We start from the raw sequence: 19,328 nt of genomic DNA on the forward strand, positions 1-19,328 counted from the left end.
AACTTTGTTGAGCTTTGTCGACAGAAAGACCGAGAGTGTTTTACTTTGTTGTACCATTTCCATGTTTGGGATCCTAGTGTATTTTGGAGCATTTTTTGTACTGTTTATCTTTATGAAAAGACCTTCTGTAATATTCAATTGTCCTCTTATACGCAGATGTTTTTTGTTTTGTTTGTTTTCTCTCCTGAGGGAAGTTCTGAAAGAGAACAATATTGGTTAAACCTCTGTTCACTTGGAAATAATAAAAACAATACATCTTCCCTTTTTCTAAAGGGAATAGTTCATGTGGTCAAAAGCTGTGTGGCAGCATGGAGAAACCTCGCAGAGGATGAAGCACCACTCAGTGGTCAGAGGGGGAACTGAGCCCCTCTAAACCCCGATGCCACGGCTTGAGTCCACACCAAGGCAGAAACACAGTTTGGTCTAACAGTGTCACTAAAAGTCAGAAAATGTGACGTTAAACTGAAGTATTTTGTTCTGTACACTATAGATTTCAAAATAAAAATGAACATGACACAGAGAAAAAAGCTAATCGGGCTTTGGTTATGGGTCTCAGCCAACAACATCCCATCTTTTAAATGAATAATGAAAGAATAAAAAAATTTATTTTTAAAAAGTTCTGTTAGTTAAACCACTTGAGGTCGGTCGGTTTAATTTGCAAGGCAAGTTATAGACACCAGGAATATACCTTGTTATTTTTAATGTCTCTGTGCACTCTGTTTTTTTTTTTTTTTGTTTGTTTTTTTTTCTTGCAGGGGAAAGTGGAGCAGGAAAGACAGAGGCCAGCAAGTATATAATGCAATACATTGCTGCTATCACCAATCCCAATCAGAGGGCTGAAGTTGAAAGGTGAGCTGCTCCTGCTGACACCGTTAACACACCTAAACACACCCTAGAATCTGTGCACAGGTTTGGTGATTAAAACAGCAAATATTTCCAGGTATGGATATATCATTTATACCTTTTTGTCTAGAGATGGGTTTTGCAAATCCAAGGGAGATACCAGGTATGCGGAGCAGCGTGTCTACCCACAAGAAAAATGTCCTGAATGCATTTAAGTGACTTACACACCTTCAGTGTCAATAGCGCACTCTTGGGTGTTAGATTTTCTATCAGACAGCGCAGCGACTTGTATCACAGTCACTTTTGTCGTCTTATCACAGCTATTGTAGTTAAAAGTGGCTCACCGTCACATTCCAAGAATGAACACTGCCAGTGTTCAAAGGCTCTTAGATCATACTGAGATAGGAGCTAGACTTTAGTCAGTGTCGCTGAAAGCAGAGGTGGTGTGAGCTGTTCCTGTTTATAGAGGAGAAAATTGCACCATATTACTGAATGGAAGATATTTACATCCGAATACTTCACATTTCACTGGGTGCAGGCGCCGATGGCAGCCCAACGCTACTTTACAATGCACTGCCCCTTATCTGGAAATATACTAAAACCTAAACAAACATAAAACCACAGCAGAGGACGTGACTCTATGTGATGCGATGGGTAATTGCTAACACATAGGTCACCGTGAACCTATTTGAGTCACAGGCCAATTTTTAATTCAGTGTCTGTGTGACAGGAACAAGTGTGGCCTTTGTTTTAACTCTTGTATATTAAAACATTTTATATTTTCACATGCCTGCCACTGCATGGTCAGATTTCACTATCTTTCACTATTCTCTTTGGGAATGATTGAAATTCACATCTCTGTCTCCTGCTCGCTGACTTTTAGCTCCATAATTTATAACTTGACACTTGGCTTTGTTGCTTTAGTCCGAAATGCTGTAAATCTAGAGATTTTTTTTCAAATTAGATAACATTTTATGGAAGGTATCATTAGCCTTCATTGTCATAAAAGGTATTCTATAAAGGGCCTTGCCAGTTTCAAATATAACTGTGTGTCAGTTATGTTTTTTCTGATGGTGTTCTAGGAAGAGGATTAAAAAAATAAGACAGAAAAGGAGACAGTGTCTTTTAATAAAATACATATTGTGCAAAAAAAAAAGTGTTAACTGATGAACTACCACTGCAGAGAGCAGTCACTGGGCGAGAACTTTGCGTACAGTGAGACGGACCAGAGTCGGTCTTTTCAACTCCCAGCATATTATTGTCTGTTATCTGTGTAGGTCAGGTATCTGCTATCATTTGCCCTCTTCCTGTCCTTTTATTGTTGGGTGACAGGGGAAACCATTTTACCTCTTGTTGATGGAACCATTTTGCAAAAAACGCCAGCCGTGCCTGGTCAAACCCTGAACACACAGGCCAGTCTGGGCAAAAATCACTGACAAGACAAGCCTCTTTTTTGGTCAGGATTTGTATATGTGACTCTTATTTCTTTCTTTCTTTCTTTCTTTCTTTCACATTTTGTACACCGTACTGATGACTGCCACGGGAAAGTAATATCTCAAGAGTAGAGCTCAAAATCAAGCAGGTTATTGCTTTCTTGTCATTTTCTTTTCCAATTTGGAGACTGAGACGCAAAGAAATGCTGAAAGAAAAAAAATACCAAACCCAGGAGATGGACAGTTTTATCCTGCGATTGTGGCACATCCGAGTCAGTAGATGGGGTCCGCACTTCTCGGTGCGTGTCAGTCTTTTCTGGTGGACCAGTTTACCTTTTTAATATCGTCCCGCCTTCCCACAGGGTGAAAAACATGCTGCTTAAATCCAACTGCGTCCTGGAGGCCTTCGGGAACGCCAAGACCAACCGCAACGACAACTCCAGCCGCTTTGGCAAGTACATGGACATCAACTTTGACTTCAAGGGAGATCCCATCGGAGGCCACATCAACAACTACCTGCTGGAAAAGGTAAAAGCCGCACCAACTGGCCTCAGAGATGAAATCAGGGACAGTCATACCTATGACCTGCTGATAGTGCAGGCAGTGCATTTGATCTTTCCTTTTTTTTATGTTAATGGAGGAAGAAGGTTTAACATGTTGTGTTTTACAGCATGTGTGCTCAGCCAAGCATCTGCTCAAAATGTGTTCCGACTGTGCTAATAATTCCCGTACAGTACTGTTAGCAGTATGGCACCTATCTTCCTCTTTGTCCCTGCACTGCATGCTGGTGCGGGATGATAAGCAGCTGGGGAAATAGGAAAAACATTTCCTGGTAGACAGATTAAGTTTAATAGTTTATTTTTTCTGACTTTTCCGTGAACATTTCATTTTTTTCTTGTAAAAAAATATTCAAATGGAAGAAAAACTGAGAATGACTCATCACCCCCTGGTTGAATTGCTCATATAGACATATGCAATCTGTGACAATCTGTGGGGCGTGGACATAGTTTTGCTAAAGGGTCACATGCAAAAAAAGCTTGGGAACTGCTGGCCTTGGATTGTAATACAACTTTTGCTGCACTGACAAACTTCTCTTTTGTTGCTCAGAGGCTTGAAGACAGCTCTTATATGACTCTATCTTGTTTACTGTGTTGCCCCCCCCCCCCAATAGTCCAGGGTGATTTTCCAACAAGGAGGAGAGAGAAGCTTCCATTCATTCTACCAGGTAAGTGTGTTTTTGTGTGTGTGTACCTGTGTGTTTGCTTGTGAGGAGGGCATGTATACGTTATATGTGTGCGTGCTTTGTTTGCTTAAGCATATGAAAGACCGAGCTTCCCAGCAGGGATAGGAATCAGTGAATGCAGCATTTGAACGAGTCTTCAACAGACCTTTTGTTCCAGCATGTAGGAGCATAGCGAGTTGAAAATGAGGCCGCAGTTGCATCGGATGTTTCGCTGCGGAGAGACCTGACTCAGGCTGCATTATTCACGCTATATATGAGTAAATGTGCCAGGAATTACACCCGGCGCCATGTTAAGTACCCTGTGCTGCGCGATAGCCTGTCCGATGAGGCTAAAGGACAACAGAAGTACTGCATGAAGTGCTGTAGGTAAAGTGTGTGTGTGTGTGTGTGTGTGTGTGTGTGTGTGTGTGTGTGTGTGTGTGTGTGTGTGTGTGTGTTTTTGGTCCTCCACCAGCTGCTGAGAGGAGCTCCCGATTCCTTGTTACGCTCTATTCACATCCAGAAGGACCCGACGGCCTACAACTACATCAAAGTTGGAGGCCAGATTAAGGTACCGTTCACAGTTCAGCGCACACATGCAAGCGTTCGCGAGTATGTTTGTGTGAAAACTCCAAAAAACAAAGTTTGAAAGAGAGTCAGTGTGACATTGGGTTTGTTTGCACAGGGATAAATACAACCAAGAAGACGACCACAGTTTGCAAGTTGTTGAAAAAAAAAAAAACCACACATATATTTGTCTAAATCTACATATGCACTGTACTGTACACAAAGGTGCCTTAACTTAGAGCCCCGCTGTGCACCGCCATCTTTGCGTGAGCTTAATGAGTAGGAACAAAACCACTCGACAGCAACAAACAACAGCCTGACGTCATGGAACACGATACGTCCAAACAGCTGAGGTGGCGGTTTTGTACAAGCCGTGCCCCAGCGGGCCCAATTTTTTTTTTATAGATAGATGTCAGGGATCCGCACTAGTTTGTAATTTAATTAACTGTCAGAATTTGATATCCTTTCGAGATCATTTGGAAGAGAGAGGAAAGGGCTGTGACTCTGAGTCACAACACACAAAAAAGGTAGTAGGAGGACATTGAATCTTGCCTTGAAAGCTGGCTAAACATTCCAGTGATTGATCCTGTGACCTTAACCAATGTTTCCTTTCAGTAATTTGTTGTTGCCATCCTCCTCCAACATTTCTCCCTCTCTGTCTCTCTGTCTCTGTCTGTCTCTATCCAGTCTTGCATCAACGATGGGGCTGATTTCAAAGCTGTAAGCGATGCTATGAAGGTGATCGGTTTCACAGGGGACGAGGTTCAGACTGTTTACAAGATCCTGGCCACCATCCTACATCTGGTAATAACCGATAACACCGAAGCCCTGCTCCCTTTCTTACGCCGGCTGTAAATGGACTGCACCTCTTTCTAGTCTTATCAACCACTCAGACAGCTTTACACCACTGCCTCAAACACACAGTCATACAGCGCTCTTTCCTATATATACCTTTCTATACAAACACGCACGCGCGCACCTCAGGGGCAATCTGGGGTTCAGTATCTTGCCCAGAGACACTACGACCGGAGGCGCCGAGGGTTCGAACCACGGACCTTCGGGGTAGTGGACGGACCCGCTCTACCTCCTGAGCCACAGACGCCAGACTTTAGACAAGTGTGTGAGACAGTGGCAGAGTGAACCAACATCCTTGGCAAGGATTTCAAAACGTATCTGTATGTTTGTTAATTGATTTATTTTGTTTGTCTCATCACTGTATAGTGTCTACAATGCAAAAGCAGCTCACAATTAATCTTATTTTACGGGTCCCTAGTGTCCTAATAACTTCCTGGGAAGTTTCCTGTAAAGAATTATGGAATCTGGTACTAATTATAGGGGGAAATGGAGACTGTTGTAACACGCTTACTTGAGTTTAGTTAGTACTGTCAAGTTTATAAGTAGGTGTTTATTTCCAGAGGAATTTCCTTGAAAGAAACTCCTCCATTTAAACCCAAGTAAACATTAATTCATTATTCATTTGCTATTGTAGACTTTATTTTTCATTAATGTCGAATATTATATTTGCCTGCAGACAAATTTCACATTTTTACAGCTGAACTGCTGTGCACTGGATCAAATACTCCCCACGTTATGTCAGCAATAATTAGTCTGTCCCTGGCAACATTTTCAAATTTTACTAATTAACATCTTATATCTTGTTTCTTTAATCGCTGCACAAACAGAAAAGTAAAAATGTACAAGTTGTGGTTTTATAGGGAGATATGTGCTGGAACTAGCCAGAGCCAGGTGTTTTCCCCCGCATCCAGTCTCTATGCTAAGCTAAGCTAATTGCCAGCTGGCTCTAGCCTCATATGTAATGCACAGTCTTCTCCTCTAAGTCTATTCAAACTGGTCTAGTCAAACTATTCCTAACCAAACCATTAACCAAACTGGGCCAAAACCAAATGCGCTAAGGAAGCCTCTCTCTCTGTCTCTCTCTCTGTGGTCTCTCTCTCTCTCTCTCTCTGTGGTCTCTCTCTCTCTCTGTGGTCTCTCTCTCTCTCTCTCTCTGTGGTCTCTCTCTCTCTCTCTCTCTGTGTTCTCTCTCTCTCTCTCTCTCTGTGGTCTCTCTCTCTCTCTGTGGTCTCTCTCTCTCTCTCTGTGGTCTCTCTCTCTCTGGTCTGTCTCTCTGTGGTCTCTCTGGTCTGTCTCTCTCTCTCTCTGTCTCTCTCTCTCTCTGTGGTCTCTCTCTCTGTGGTCTCTCTGTGGTCTCTCTCTCTGTGGTCTCTCTGTGGTCTCTCTCTCTGTGGTCTCTCTCTCTCTCGTCTCTCTCTCGTCTCTCTCTCTCTCTGTGGTCTCTCTCTCTCTGTGGTCTTTCTCTCTCTGTGGTATGTCTCTCTCTGTGGTCTTTCTCTCTCTCTGGTCTCTCTCTCTCTCTCTCTCTCTCTCTGTGGTCTCTCTCACTGTGGTCTCTCTCTCTCTCTCTCTCTCTCTCTCTCTGTGGTCTCTCTCTCTCTCTCTCTGTGGTCTCTCTCTCTCTCTCTCTCTCTGTGGTCTCTCTCTCTCTCTAGGGGAACCTGACGTTCGGGGTGGACGGTGACGTGACCTTGATAGAGAACACCAAGCTGGTGTCGGTGATCAGGGAGCTGCTGTCCACCAAGGAGGAGAATGTGGAGAAGGCCCTGCTCTACCGCACTGTGGCCACGGGTCGCGATGTCATCGAGAAGCAGCACACGGCGCAAGAAGCCAGCTACGGACGAGACGCCCTGGCCAAGGTTATTGCTGTAATGACAGAAAAATTACATGTTGTTTGTCGTCTGTGGGCTGCGCACAAAAAAAAAAGAATAAACAACACTGGCCCGCTGACGCCAGGAGGGTTGTGACATTTCGCTTAGCGCTTGGCGATGTTTTTACAGCGATTCACACTGATTCACACAAAGCGTGATTCACAAAGCTATGACTCCAGACAGAGGCCGGAGACTGTGGAGGAAGCGGCCTAAAGACCGGCACTGTGGGCTGTGGACCAAAGTCTGACTCACTGATATTTTCGACATTTAACTCCCAGCTATTCACCTGTTGCTGTGTGGTAGGCCACTCTGTGCCCTTGAGCCAAGGCTCTTGCTCACCAGCTAGCAGCCCGTTGTCGGTCCACCACACACGCCTTACATGAATTGTTTTTGTCATCCTCAGGCCATGTATGAGCGTCTGTTCTGCTGGATTGTGGGACGAATCAACGGCATAATCGAGGTGAAAAACTACGATGCCAGAGTCCACGGGAAGAACACGGTCATCGGGGTGCTGGACATCTACGGCTTCGAGATTTTCCAGAACAACAGGTTTGGATGAGACAGGATATTCCACCAATATAACAAAAGCATCCACAAATCTGTATCTGCATAGAAAAACATTTCACTTCAGTGGACATATTTTCCATTTTAACATTTGATTTTGTTGGATGACGCGAGGACTACAGCCGCCATTGGTCAGTGTAGTTAGTGCGTGTGTATGTAATGCATTAACATTACATTCAGTCTCCTCTGTTTCTTGTGCCGTAGCTTTGAACAGTTCTGCATCAACTACTGTAACGAAAAGCTGCAGCAGCTGTTCATCCAGCTTGTGCTAAAGCAGGAACAGGAGGAGTATCAGAGGGAAGGAATCCCGTGGAAGCATGTATGGAGGCATTTTTTTGGTCTTAATGTATTTGTTTTATGAGTGGGCATATCGGTTTTCATTTTGATTTCTATTGCTATCCTTGGGGCTTATTATTTTATTTTTCACATGTGACGTAGCAGGACTTTTTAAAGTTTTATCAGGTAGTAAAACTCAAAATATCTTCATTTGCTTTGCCCTTTTATTTTCTGTATAACTGTTTTGTGTAACTGTTGTATATTTTTGTCATCCTGACCTGGCTTCCTCTGCGCTGTGTCCTTCATCAGATTGATTACTTCAATAACCAGATCATCGTGGACTTGGTGGAGCAGCAGCACAAGGGCATCTTCTCGGTTCTGGATGAGGCCTGCATGAACGTGGGCAAAGTCACAGATGAGGTTTTCCTCCAAGGACTCAACGGCAAGCTGGCCAAACACGCCCACTACACCAGCCGCAAGGTAGACGCCAACGAATATACATCTGACTTAGAGCTGCAAGAACTGGTCGCATTACCAGGTGGTCGATCAGCAGAAAATGAATCGACTATTTGGATGATTGAATGATCACTTAAGTCGTCTTTTTAGGCAAAAACTCTGAACCCTCTGTGGTTGCAGCCTCTTCAATGGCAGAGCTTTTCTCTGTTTAATTAAACGATAATGTCAGTAGTCATTAGTTGCCGCTCTGATCTGACTTTGAATCATTGTTTTGACATGAACTAATTTAGAGCACATGACTTTAGCTGAGTCAAAAATCAGAATGCTGCCTTGCCGCCTTGCCATGTTTAATGGGTTTGAGTCTGCCATCTGTACCACACATCGTACCCGTCATCGTGTGTCCTTTCACTTTTACTGAGTACCACTAGTTTTAGCTATTTAAAATTTACAATAATAATTGTTAAGATACTAAAAATAGACAAATTTATACCGTCAGTGCCTCGATGTAAAACAAGGTATTGTCTGTTTTCAAGTGCGTGAACGTGGACTTTCATCATAGATCCCTGCCATGATTTGAAAATGAAATTAAACAAGCTAGAAGAATAAACTAATCAACAAACCTCAGGGTAAAAGTCAAGCAATATATGAGATTGTGATGATTCGGAATGTGACTGGTGGAAACTGGAGAGAACCAGAGGGCAGATTACACCGTGCATTAGGTAGCCATTAGTGCCAGAGGAAGAGACTGAACATGATCCTGTTTAATAATCAGGAAGGTTTACAGTCTAATTCACTCTAATGGTCTGCGAGGCCAGACAAAACATAATCCAATTTAATTTAACATCCACCTTTTGTGTTTTGGATCACGTGGCCTTGGACGGGGATGGAAGTCTGTCACGGTCGCTGATCTGGGGTCGGCGTGTTTCAGCTCCTCTGCCGATGTTTAACATGTAGACGGGTGTCCAGGGCGGCTGGCGAGCGGACCTCAACCCCGCAGCAGTGTTAGTTCTTATTTAGATCGCTGCAGTTTTCCCTGGGAACACAAGGGGGCATCAGCTGTCAGAGAAAGAGCCAGTGGGAGGCTTTGCACAGGTGATGTCACTGCCAGCCAATGGGAGTGTACGGAGCTGGTGCTTTGCTTTGCTGTGCTGTGCTGTTAGGATGGCTGGTGGAGGAAGGTGGAAGGGGGTGTAATAAGAAATTTATGAGGAGAACCAAGCAGAGAAACAGACGGGGGGGACAGGGAGCGAGATGGTGATGCAGTGAAAATGAATAATGACAAGTGGCACGTAAACACCTGTATACGTTTCTGGCCAGCGTAGATAATAAAAAAAAAAAAAAAAACACAGGCTGGAAAGTAAGGCACTGTGTCAGAAAGCCTATTCAAAGGCTCCCTGGCAAACACACGATCCCATGCGATGCAAAGAGAGAATTCTGAGCCAACCCAAAGGGCGCTGAACCCTCCAGACGCTGCTTCGCCGTGAATAAAGTGCACAGTGACAAGGAAACCGAATAAAACGAGGTTGAATCGAGATGAGATACAGATTGCACTGCGCTGCGGGGCGTATCGATCGGCGAAGCTTCCCTTCCTCCTGTCATCTTGGAGTCGATATGCCCCCTGCTGTCGCCCTTGTGCCGCTCTCTGACCTGCTCCCGTGGCAGCAGACTTTAAAAGACGTGAAATGAAGGGTTCCAGTGTACAGTGATCCAGCTGTTACTTCTTGGAACCTGTATTGGCATGAATCAATATTAGCCAGAGATTTTTTTTTTTTCCCCCCCTGTATTCTCTGGACTGCTGTTGCCAGGCAACATTAGCATACTGGGCTTTTTGTCAGGAAGTACTGTGAATTGTTTGGGGCCTTAGTAGATTTCCAGGGCATTTTTCTGGGAGGGGTAGAAAGTGTGTATTACCATTTATATTAACATTCTTGAAAACTAATTTGGCAGGAGTGTATTAGAGATGAGCCTTGCACTATAATGTGGCCGTGAGGGGCTGAATGAAAACCCTGGACATGAGGCCCCTCTTGGCAGCGTATTTCATTTTGTTCCCCATAGACTGCACGTCGGAATTACGTTTCTGTACACTGACTGATATTGAGGTTGATCAATTGTCTTATTACGTCCCGCGTGCACATCGGTAGAGATGCAGGACTGTGGTTTCTAATGAGACATTTTGTTCTCAGCACCACTAACTGGTCCGAGTGACAGTTACGGCCTTTTTCACCCATTAACCCGGGACATTCTTACAGCGGAGATCGCCTGTACCTGTCATTGACGGAGGTGGGTTGGATGTTCAGTCAGAACTATTTATCGTGAAGCAAACCTGATGAAGCTTGAGCCAAAATGTGTTGCTTTGCACTCGCACGACATGAACACGAGTAGTATTAATGCGAGTCTCGGCGTGCCGTCATTTAATTCTTAGTTGTATTAATATACCATTTAGTTCCATCTTGCTCTTGTCAGGTGTCGACTTTGTATTTCAGATATAACGGCCTTAATCTGTAATCTTTATTCCTATTACTTTCCAATGGATTTTGATTTGAGTTACTTTCAGCCAAAGAAAAAAGAGGAAGAAATACTCTCCCTGTATATTAGTGAGACCAAAAATAGACATCCTAACCCACACTCGTGATGCAAATGAGTCCTTAGGAAAGTTCTGAACATTTCAAGTCTTTAAAGGGTACGAAGTGCACACGAGCTCTGCAGACTTTAAAAAGACCCACCGTGGGTCTCTAGCATCGTAGCTCACATCTCCTCAAGTCTGTCTGCCAGCACAAAAGTGCGAAGCGTGAAAAAAGACGAAGTGCTGGAGCGAGAGAGCAGAGGAAGAGAAGTGTGCAGCGAGAGACTGGGAATTAAATGTGAGAGGAAGGGAGATATGCACATCAAGGAGAGAAATGGTTGAGCCCAGTAGAAAGAGGGTGTGAAAACAGGGACTAGAAATACAGCACATAATGTCGGCTTATTTTTCAGATTAACAGTGGATTAATTGGCTACGTGCAATGTGAAGGGGACTGCTTGTGGTGACGAACCTGCAGACAATTATTACCTGACTCTGCAGCTCCCCTAGTTCCCTTGTTTAACCTAACTAGTAGCCTGATTTTTGGCGGCAGCGGGCGGCTGTTTTCGCGAATAAAGCTCCGCTTTTTAAAAACCCATCGTTCCCAGCACCGAACGGCAGACAGACAAAGTCAGCGACTGGCCGGTGAACATAGCTGAGAGCAACCTAAGGGCTACAAAGCAAGATGCTTTTCTCAGGAGTTGGTGGAGACCAGAACAGTTGGCTCACATTCACCAGGTAGCCAGAAACACGCCTCCACATAAAGCCCGATCTTTCTCTATGTCTGCTGTGTGTGTGTGTGTGTGTGTGTGTGTGTAAGATGGCAACTGTTTTGGCATATCAAGTTTCCATGGTAATAATTTGTCAGATTCTGTGTTCACAGCTTGTTCCATGGCCCCCGAGTGGCCTGAAAAGTCAAATAAAGCGCGATTTGATAAACAGCCTCTCTTCTTAACACTGCATTTTTACGCTTTTTAAAATTTCCTTAGCTCCAAAGCCACGAGGACCGACTTGATACGATATGTGACGGAAGATGGGAAAGAAAGCTTTTAGCACAAGCTTTAATGCAACTGGTGTTACTTTGTAAAGCACAATACTGTTGCTTCAAACAAAAAGTGTCAACACAGGGTCCAACTCAGTTGTCAGACAACTGGCAAGCTGCTGTTTACCGAGGTAAAGAACGAGTTCTGAGTCCTGCCAACACGTGTCTCTCACTGCCACACAAAACACACGGCATGTGTATAGATTGAATGTCATGAGTTTCTGCTTCAGTGTTCAGCCCTTTAATGAGAGCTTACTGCCGAGAAGTGAGGAGACAGAGGAGAAAGATGCAGAGGAAGAGACTGAGTCAGAGATCTATTCTCGGAGATGTTCTGTAACACGATCTGGGCTGTGTGTCTGCAGTTGCGTTCTCACCCTCCTTCCAGTGCTGAACGATGCTAGACTCCATCCTCCCGCTGTTGCCTACCTGTCTACGGCACGCGCATAGATCCGACCCACAGATGAGCACGCCCTGTCCACGCTGTGCACCCAGTTCACTCGTTCAGCGGGTACCGCGTGTGCACGGTAAATTTACGTTACACGCCCGCATGCACTGACGCCCGGCTGTCACGGTGTGCAGAGCCCCCCCCCCCAAACGTGTACGCGCATGGAGGCACGTGTGGCCAGTCCTGAAAAGACCTGATGCCAGATCAAAAGAGCAGGAGAGGAACGGAAGTGAAGGGGGACGGAGTTTATGAGTAACAGATGCAGTGTGTTGTGGCCTCTAAACTTCGCTTTCACATCTCAGTATGTCGTGTCGCATTTGCAGTCTGCTGATGAGAAGCCTTGTTATGAATTAATCAGGGGCTTTTGATGCACGGGAGCCACAGGCTTGTTTAGAGATGTCTCACCTACAGGGAAACGCTTGAATGTTATGCGCTGAGAACGGTGCTTCAGCCTGCTTGTGCCTGGATGCGGTAAAATCCCACTGTCTGTGATTGTTTTCCATCAGGTTGTGTTTGCCAAACTCTGCATCACCCTTTCATCACCCTGATTTTAAACTAGTTTCATAAGTGTTTCACTCTTGTTGACCTACTACCAGGGAAAACTGCGTGCTTGTTCACTTGAGTCATTCGGCTTTTTAATCTATTTTTAGGTCACTGCACCACAACCAACCAAAAACTGGCTGGCAGATTCCTACGTGCCATGGAGCTCCGTCGCTTGCGCAGCAGACCAAACACACAAAGCTGAAGACCGCAGATGGCCTTTGACTTTTTACTGGAAGTTGTTACGAAACTCTGAAAACAGTGGGGGATAAAACACACAGTGAATTCAATGATGTTGATAACAAATCAGACAAAGACGAGATACCAAACAGTCGTAGAACAGTAACGGGGGAACTGGATTCGCGAAAGCGCGCTCACAGAGCACTTTACTAGGAACACCACGCTAATACTGGGTAGTTCCTCCCTTTTGCTCTCCAAACAGCCTCAGTTCTTCGTGGCCTGGATTCCTCTAGAATCTGGTCCATGTTGACGCGACCGCATCGCATCATTTCCGCAGAACTGTCAGCAGCACGTCTGTGCTGCCAGTCTCCTGTTCTACAGAATCCCAGTGGAAGTAACCATTACAAGATGGTGAATTGGGGCCATAAAGGGAGGCACATGGTCGGCAACAATGCTCAGACAGGCTGTAGCATTCAAACCATTATTGATTGGTATTAAGGGGCCCAAAGTGTGCCAAAAAAACAGTCCCCACACCACCACACCCCCGCCACCACCAGCCTGGACTGTTGACACAAGGCAGGTTGGGTCCGTGGATTCATGCTGTTGGTGCCAAATTCAGCCCCTACCATCTGCTGCCTCAGTAGAAATCCAGATTCATCAGACCGGGCTCAGTTTTTCCTCAGTCTTCATCTGTCCAGTTTTGATGAGCCTGTGCCCGCTGTCGTCCATCCACCTCAAGGTTGGACGTGTTGTGCATCCTGAGCTTGATTCTCTGCTCTCCACAGTGGTAAAGAGTGGTTATCCGAGTTACCGTAGCCTCTCTGTCAGCTCCAACCCGTCTGACCATTCCCCTCTGACCTCACATTTTTATTATATATAGATTAGTGTCAACCTTTATCAATGAATCAAAACTTAGCTGACGCACCAAAAGATTTCATTTCTGTTCCAAGCTACTGGTGGATGGTTACACTCCTCCGTTTGGTCGCGTTTTTTAGTCTCTGCTTTCGTTAGAGGGTACTTGCCTCCTTCCCTCTGTCTTCCTCCTCGTTCTCTGCTATTTCTCCTCTCACTGTGTCACTTTGATCTCGCCAGATGTGTTTAATCAATTGCCGACACTTTTTTTTTTTTTTTTTTTTTTCACAATCCCTCCCTCAGTACCTCTTTTGTCTTCATTTCCTCTGTCACTTTTATTTTTCATCTTCCTCCACTCTTTTTTTTTTTTTAAGATTTCTTTTCACAAGCGCCTCAGCACATGGCATGTACAGGTGCAGCATTACAAATAGGATGTGATGTATGTGGGTGCATGTGTGTCCTCCACCTACTGTGGACATAAACGGTATGAATGCATGTTGGGGTGGGGCTATGCTAGGTGGTAAGGCTTTCATGGGCCATGTGCTGGTGATGCTAATCACTGAGACACTCTGGTCATTAGCTCCAGGGAGGCACATGGTCAGCAGCAGCAAAAACACATCCAGGAGTCCAATTGAGGTTTTTTTTGAGAGCATTAAGCAGTGGATATAGTAGCCAGCAGTTCAGTATCAGGACAGTTTGATGGGTTTTACGGGAGATGTACTCATATATTTGTCTGTCTAGAGTGAGGATGTAGCTCGATTCTCAATGTGTTAATACCCCGACAGCTGCCACTCAGTGCATTGGGCGTGAAACGCGAAATCCATCTCCTCATCTGCCGCCGGGATCCGCTCCCGTGGTACCCACTGTGAGCTGTTGACAGGTTCGGAGACAGTCGGGACGCTGCTCGTCGGGAGGTCTGGCTCGTGCCCCTGTGGGATGGCTGTTTAGTCCAGATTATGGAGAGCAGGAAAGGCACAGGTGGCAAACAGGACTGCTGGAAGAGTGATTGCAGAAGGTGCCGGAGGGAGAGAAGTGGGGGCGGGGGGTCAGATGGATGCGGGAGCTCTCTTTAACCGCGACTGTCAAATTAATATATGTCTGCGGAAGACCAAAAAAAAAAAAGTTGAGACCAATTTGGTCTACCTGACAAAAGTCCAAATAAAATCACCTCCTTTTGCTTCGTCTGTACAGAAAGATGGCTGAAGTGTCAGAAAATGTTCAGGGTGTGTTGTAAGGCAATCAACACATTTGTGAGATTACAAATGAACAGTTCGGCATTACAGGTCTGCCAAGCCCAGATCAGGGACTAATGGTAGAAACTTGTGCTGGTAGTTAAGGGGCTGGTTTACCGCCATTACAAAAGTCTGATTTTCTCACTGGTACCTGGTAGTAAGTATTCTTGCCGTAAGGAACAGGCAACGGCGAGAGAACTCTAGTGCGCTGGTCTTGTCTGCTAGACTGCCAAATGACGTGTGTGTGACTCTGAGGCCTGACATACAGTACGGCTTTCACGTGGTGTCTCTGCCCCTGCCCCAGTGCCGCTGTAAAACGTCAGGGGCCACATAAGGGCCTGAATACGCTGCAAAAGACCAAATACGAGGCATGGGGAAAAAAGGAGTCTAACCCGTGCCTCAGTTTCCGTGGTTCAAGTGTGCAGCGGTGGCTGTACCCTGTGTCCTGTCTCGGCAAACGAAATCCTGAGTCCCGCGACACTCATCACAGTAGTAAGAGCTACAGGTGAAAAATGTCGCGTGGAAGCATCTCATCACCGCCTCCTGCCACGTCAACACCGGGTGCTGCTTAATCCTGTCAGGACTTTGTGCTTTCCCCTTTTCGTAAGTGGAATGTCTTTGGGTTTCGGACTGTTGGGTCGGACCAAACAGGCATCTTGATGACCACGATCACCTTGGGCTTTAGGAGATGGTGAACTACGTCACCACGTCATTTTTCACTCTGGCCTGACATTTTATAGACCAAGCGACTGATTGAAAAGATAATGGCCAGATTAGTTTCAACCCTAGTGCTTTAAGTAACACGTGCTACTGGTATTTTATTCAGCAGCCTTTGTTGTTCCTGGGAAAGCTTGCTGACTTCACTCTTTTTCAACACTATTCCTGCTTTACATTCATGGGGGGATGCGCCCGAAGCTGCTCAGCATAATCATTCTGTTTTATTGCTCTACACTCAGTTGTAAAGGGAAAGCAATTGGCATTTTTGTCTCCGTGCACTGATTTTAGTTGCTGGTTCTGGGCCCGTTTTGACTGGCCACCGTTAAGTTATTTTCTGTAAATTATGAAATTTGCCTATTTTTACCTTTTTATGTGTTGTTCTTTTTATAATTTCTTTTCCTCAGAAACCTTTTGCTTGAGTAAAAGTTACTTAAACACTAACATTTATAATTATCACTTGTACAAATAAGTGTGTTGGCAAAGTTAATGGCACAGGCATTTTTCGGATCAGTCTGTTCTTTGTACAATCTGTCTGTAAAATGCCCAGTGAAAAGTGAAGAATGCCCCTCACGGTTTGGTGGAGACTAAAATAATGAATTTACAATGATCAAAAACAGAGAAAAGCCAAAAAAAAAACAAAAACCCTCAAATCTGAGAAGCTGTAACCACTGAAGTTTTGTCATTTTTTTTACTGATAAATGACTTTGACATTTTTGTCACTTAAATTTCTGAGATTAGTAGAGTATTTGTTTTAGCACCAAAACGGCATCTGCCAGTGTGTCCTGGTACAACTGTGTCCGTGCTGTAGGTTATAATATTTCTAAGGAATTAATGCCAAATAGGTCTGAGAAATATTCATACACAATCTTTTCCTGTAGTAGATTATCTCCCCTGAATTGAAGCCTTAATGTCAGCGTCTCGCTCGTCTGTGGGTTCACGCTCAACTCCTCTCTGCACTTCCTCTTCTCGTTATTCTGACCTTGTTTGTTTTCTATTAGTTTGCCCTCCCTGTCCCCACACACAACACAGACACACACACACACACACCCCGCCACCACCCCCGTCACGTCACACCCTTGGTCTTAACATTAGGCTGAATCCCAAACACAGAGGAGGTGCTAATAATAAAGCTGCCAAGATGTGTGTGTGTGTGTGTGTGTGTGTGTGTGTGTGTGTGTGTGTGTGTGTGTGTGTGTGTGTGTGTGTGTGAGAGATATAGTGTGACTGATTGTGATGGATGAGAGGCAGCGTGGCTTCCAGCAGATGCAGGCTGTCTGTCTGATAGTGCATCTGTTTGTCTGTCTGTCTCCTGTGTGTGTGTGTGTGTGTGTGTGTGTTAGTGTGTGTGTGTTAGTGTGTGTGCATGCGTGTATGTGCGACCTGCAAGCGTTAGTAGCATTTACCCCCCTGAGAAGAGTGTGTGTTTTTGAACTTCCAAATGCACGACGTGCTAGACTTTAGGCAGCAGGAAGAAATTTGGCTTTGTCCAGACAGGCTTAAATTAAACATCTTCAGCATTAAGAGCTTATTGAAATGGCATTGGAGCCACTAATTATGCAGTGTGGTATTTTCAGAAAGTGTTGCTAACTTTATGCATTAAATAATCTTTCTTAATAACATTTTCTCCCCTTTGTTTGCCGAGCGCTTTTCTGTTGGCAAAGAGAACTTCAGAGAATATTATGTGAGTCATTTCAGTGCTTCAGTAAATTTTCTGAAGTGCCAGGGAGGTAAATAGTTTTATGGTTTCACTGAGGAATTTCACTTGGATCCGTCAGAGATTTACTGTGGGGCCCTTTGTTGGACCTGAATCAAGGTGGACTGATTCATTCGGCTCCCTGACGGAAATCTCTTTGGATCTGAGGGAGGACTCTTCCTTCTTGCGTTGTCTTTTTGATTGCCTGAGAGTTTGTGTGTGTGTGTGTGTGTGTGTGTGTGTGTGTGTGTGTGTGTGTGTGTGTGTGTGTGTGTGTGTGTGTGTGTGTGTGTGTGTGTGTGTGTGTGTGTGTGTGTGTGTGTGTGTGTGTGTGTGTGTGTGTGTGTGTGTGTGTGTGTCTGAACACCTCCGTGAGTCATTCAACATTTTCACAAACAGCCAAAGTAATAGAGCATGCAGGTTCGGCTTGGCTGACAGAAATAGCATCTGGGTAGAATGTGGCCGTGCGGCTATAAAAGTTTAATTTGTTAGCTTTGTCTTTCCTTCTTGCTTTCTGTCCTTCTGTTACTCCACACAACTGCCCGTTTTTTTCTTTTTTTCTTTTTTTTTCTTTCTTTTTTTGTCAACACAACAAAATGCACAGATATCAGGACAAAGCAGACACAGTGATGCAAAACAAAGTTACTAAATTAGTGCAGATGTGGAGTTACGTGGGAGAAAATACTTGTCATTGGAATGGGAATGCGCGCATGCACTAAGGAGAAACTCGGTGACTTGGGAAATATGTTTCACTTCGTTTCTGTGAGTGAAATCTGAAGATCGATACAGTTTACGGTCTCGTGTAGGGCTGCAGATATGAACACAGGAACCAAAACCTGCGCTCCTCTCTGCTCAGAAGAACTGGATAAACTGCCGTTCCTCAGAAATAGTTCCGGCATGTAACCCCCCCCGAAAAAAAATCAGAAGTTGATGGAGCTTGGAACTAAGTTAATATACCGTACATAAAATGTAGATTTAAATATGTGGTCAGGGGTGTCTACACCTTTTCTGTCTATACTTGTCTCCTGTATCTGTGTTACTTCCTGGACATCTGTCCCATGGGGCTTACGGAGTTTTTTTTTTTTCCCTTCCTCTCCTCCTCGTTACCCGTAGCTTTAACCTCTCTGCTTCCTGTGCCCTCGGCCTTCTCTTCTTCTGTTCCTCTTGGGATTGTGATGAGAGCGCAGGATGCCTCTCTTCACTTCTGTCTCCCTCCATTCTCTGACGTCGTTGTAATTTAAAAAAAAAAAAATTCACACACTCACACAACTGTACTCTACCCTACATCACAAACAACTGCTTTGCAGTTGTGTTTCAAGCGGGAAGCCTGAATACCGTCGTCAGAAGCTTAAGCAAGGCTGCGTCAGACCTCTCTGCTCTCCTGCTACTGGCCTACACGCAGGCCCCAGAATCGCACGTGCACTTTTTTCGCATTCTTTTTCCGCTTTGCGCTGTCTCTTCCCATCGCATCGTCTTCATTTCTCTTCCTCTTCTTCCTCAGTCCTTCTCTGTGTTTCTCTTGCCCCCATTCTTGGATTTTATTCCTCGCAGATGAAGCTTTTTTTTTTTCCGTCTCACTCTCTCTTGCTCTTCTTCCGCCCCTCCCTCTTTCTCTGTGAGACTATATCCACCCTGACAGTGTTAATGTTTTCCGCACCACTGCATCTGCTGTTGCAGTAGTTTTAACAATTCTGCAAATCATCCTCAGCATTTGGTTTAACCTGCATGGTTTGATACGTTTACAGTTATAACAAAGGGCTACTTAAGAGTCTGGACAATTTGAAGTTCAATATAGCAAACATTTCCAAAGGAAAGACAATTTACCTAAGATTTCTGGGTATGGAAAAGCCACACATCTGGAATTTCAGGGAAGTTAAAACTGCCAGATGTGGAGAGGCAAAAGCGGGATAAGTAACAATACAGTCCTCCTCCTCTGCTCCCAAGTACCTGTCTTATTTGTCACATTAGATCAGAACCTGC

General features: G+C 44.8%; 1 protein-coding gene across 1 annotated transcript in view; it reads left to right on the plus strand.

Annotated features, from left to right (window-relative positions):
* Positions 1-19,328, plus strand: part of myo1d (myosin 1D) — a 104,907-nt gene that overhangs the window by 22,662 nt on the left and 62,917 nt on the right. The window contains exons 3-11 of the mRNA XM_040134850.1: positions 756-849; positions 2,639-2,804; positions 3,448-3,501; positions 3,974-4,069; positions 4,753-4,869; positions 6,576-6,779; positions 7,195-7,340; positions 7,560-7,674; positions 7,941-8,111. Of these exons, the coding sequence (XP_039990784.1) occupies positions 756-849; positions 2,639-2,804; positions 3,448-3,501; positions 3,974-4,069; positions 4,753-4,869; positions 6,576-6,779; positions 7,195-7,340; positions 7,560-7,674; positions 7,941-8,111 (1,163 nt within the window). The remainder of the gene's footprint in view (positions 1-755; positions 850-2,638; positions 2,805-3,447; positions 3,502-3,973; positions 4,070-4,752; positions 4,870-6,575; positions 6,780-7,194; positions 7,341-7,559; positions 7,675-7,940; positions 8,112-19,328) is intronic.

This window comes from Xiphias gladius, chromosome 9 (assembly GCF_016859285.1).
Source record: "Xiphias gladius isolate SHS-SW01 ecotype Sanya breed wild chromosome 9, ASM1685928v1, whole genome shotgun sequence".
In the NCBI taxonomy this organism is placed as follows: domain Eukaryota; kingdom Metazoa; phylum Chordata; class Actinopteri; order Istiophoriformes; family Xiphiidae; genus Xiphias; species Xiphias gladius.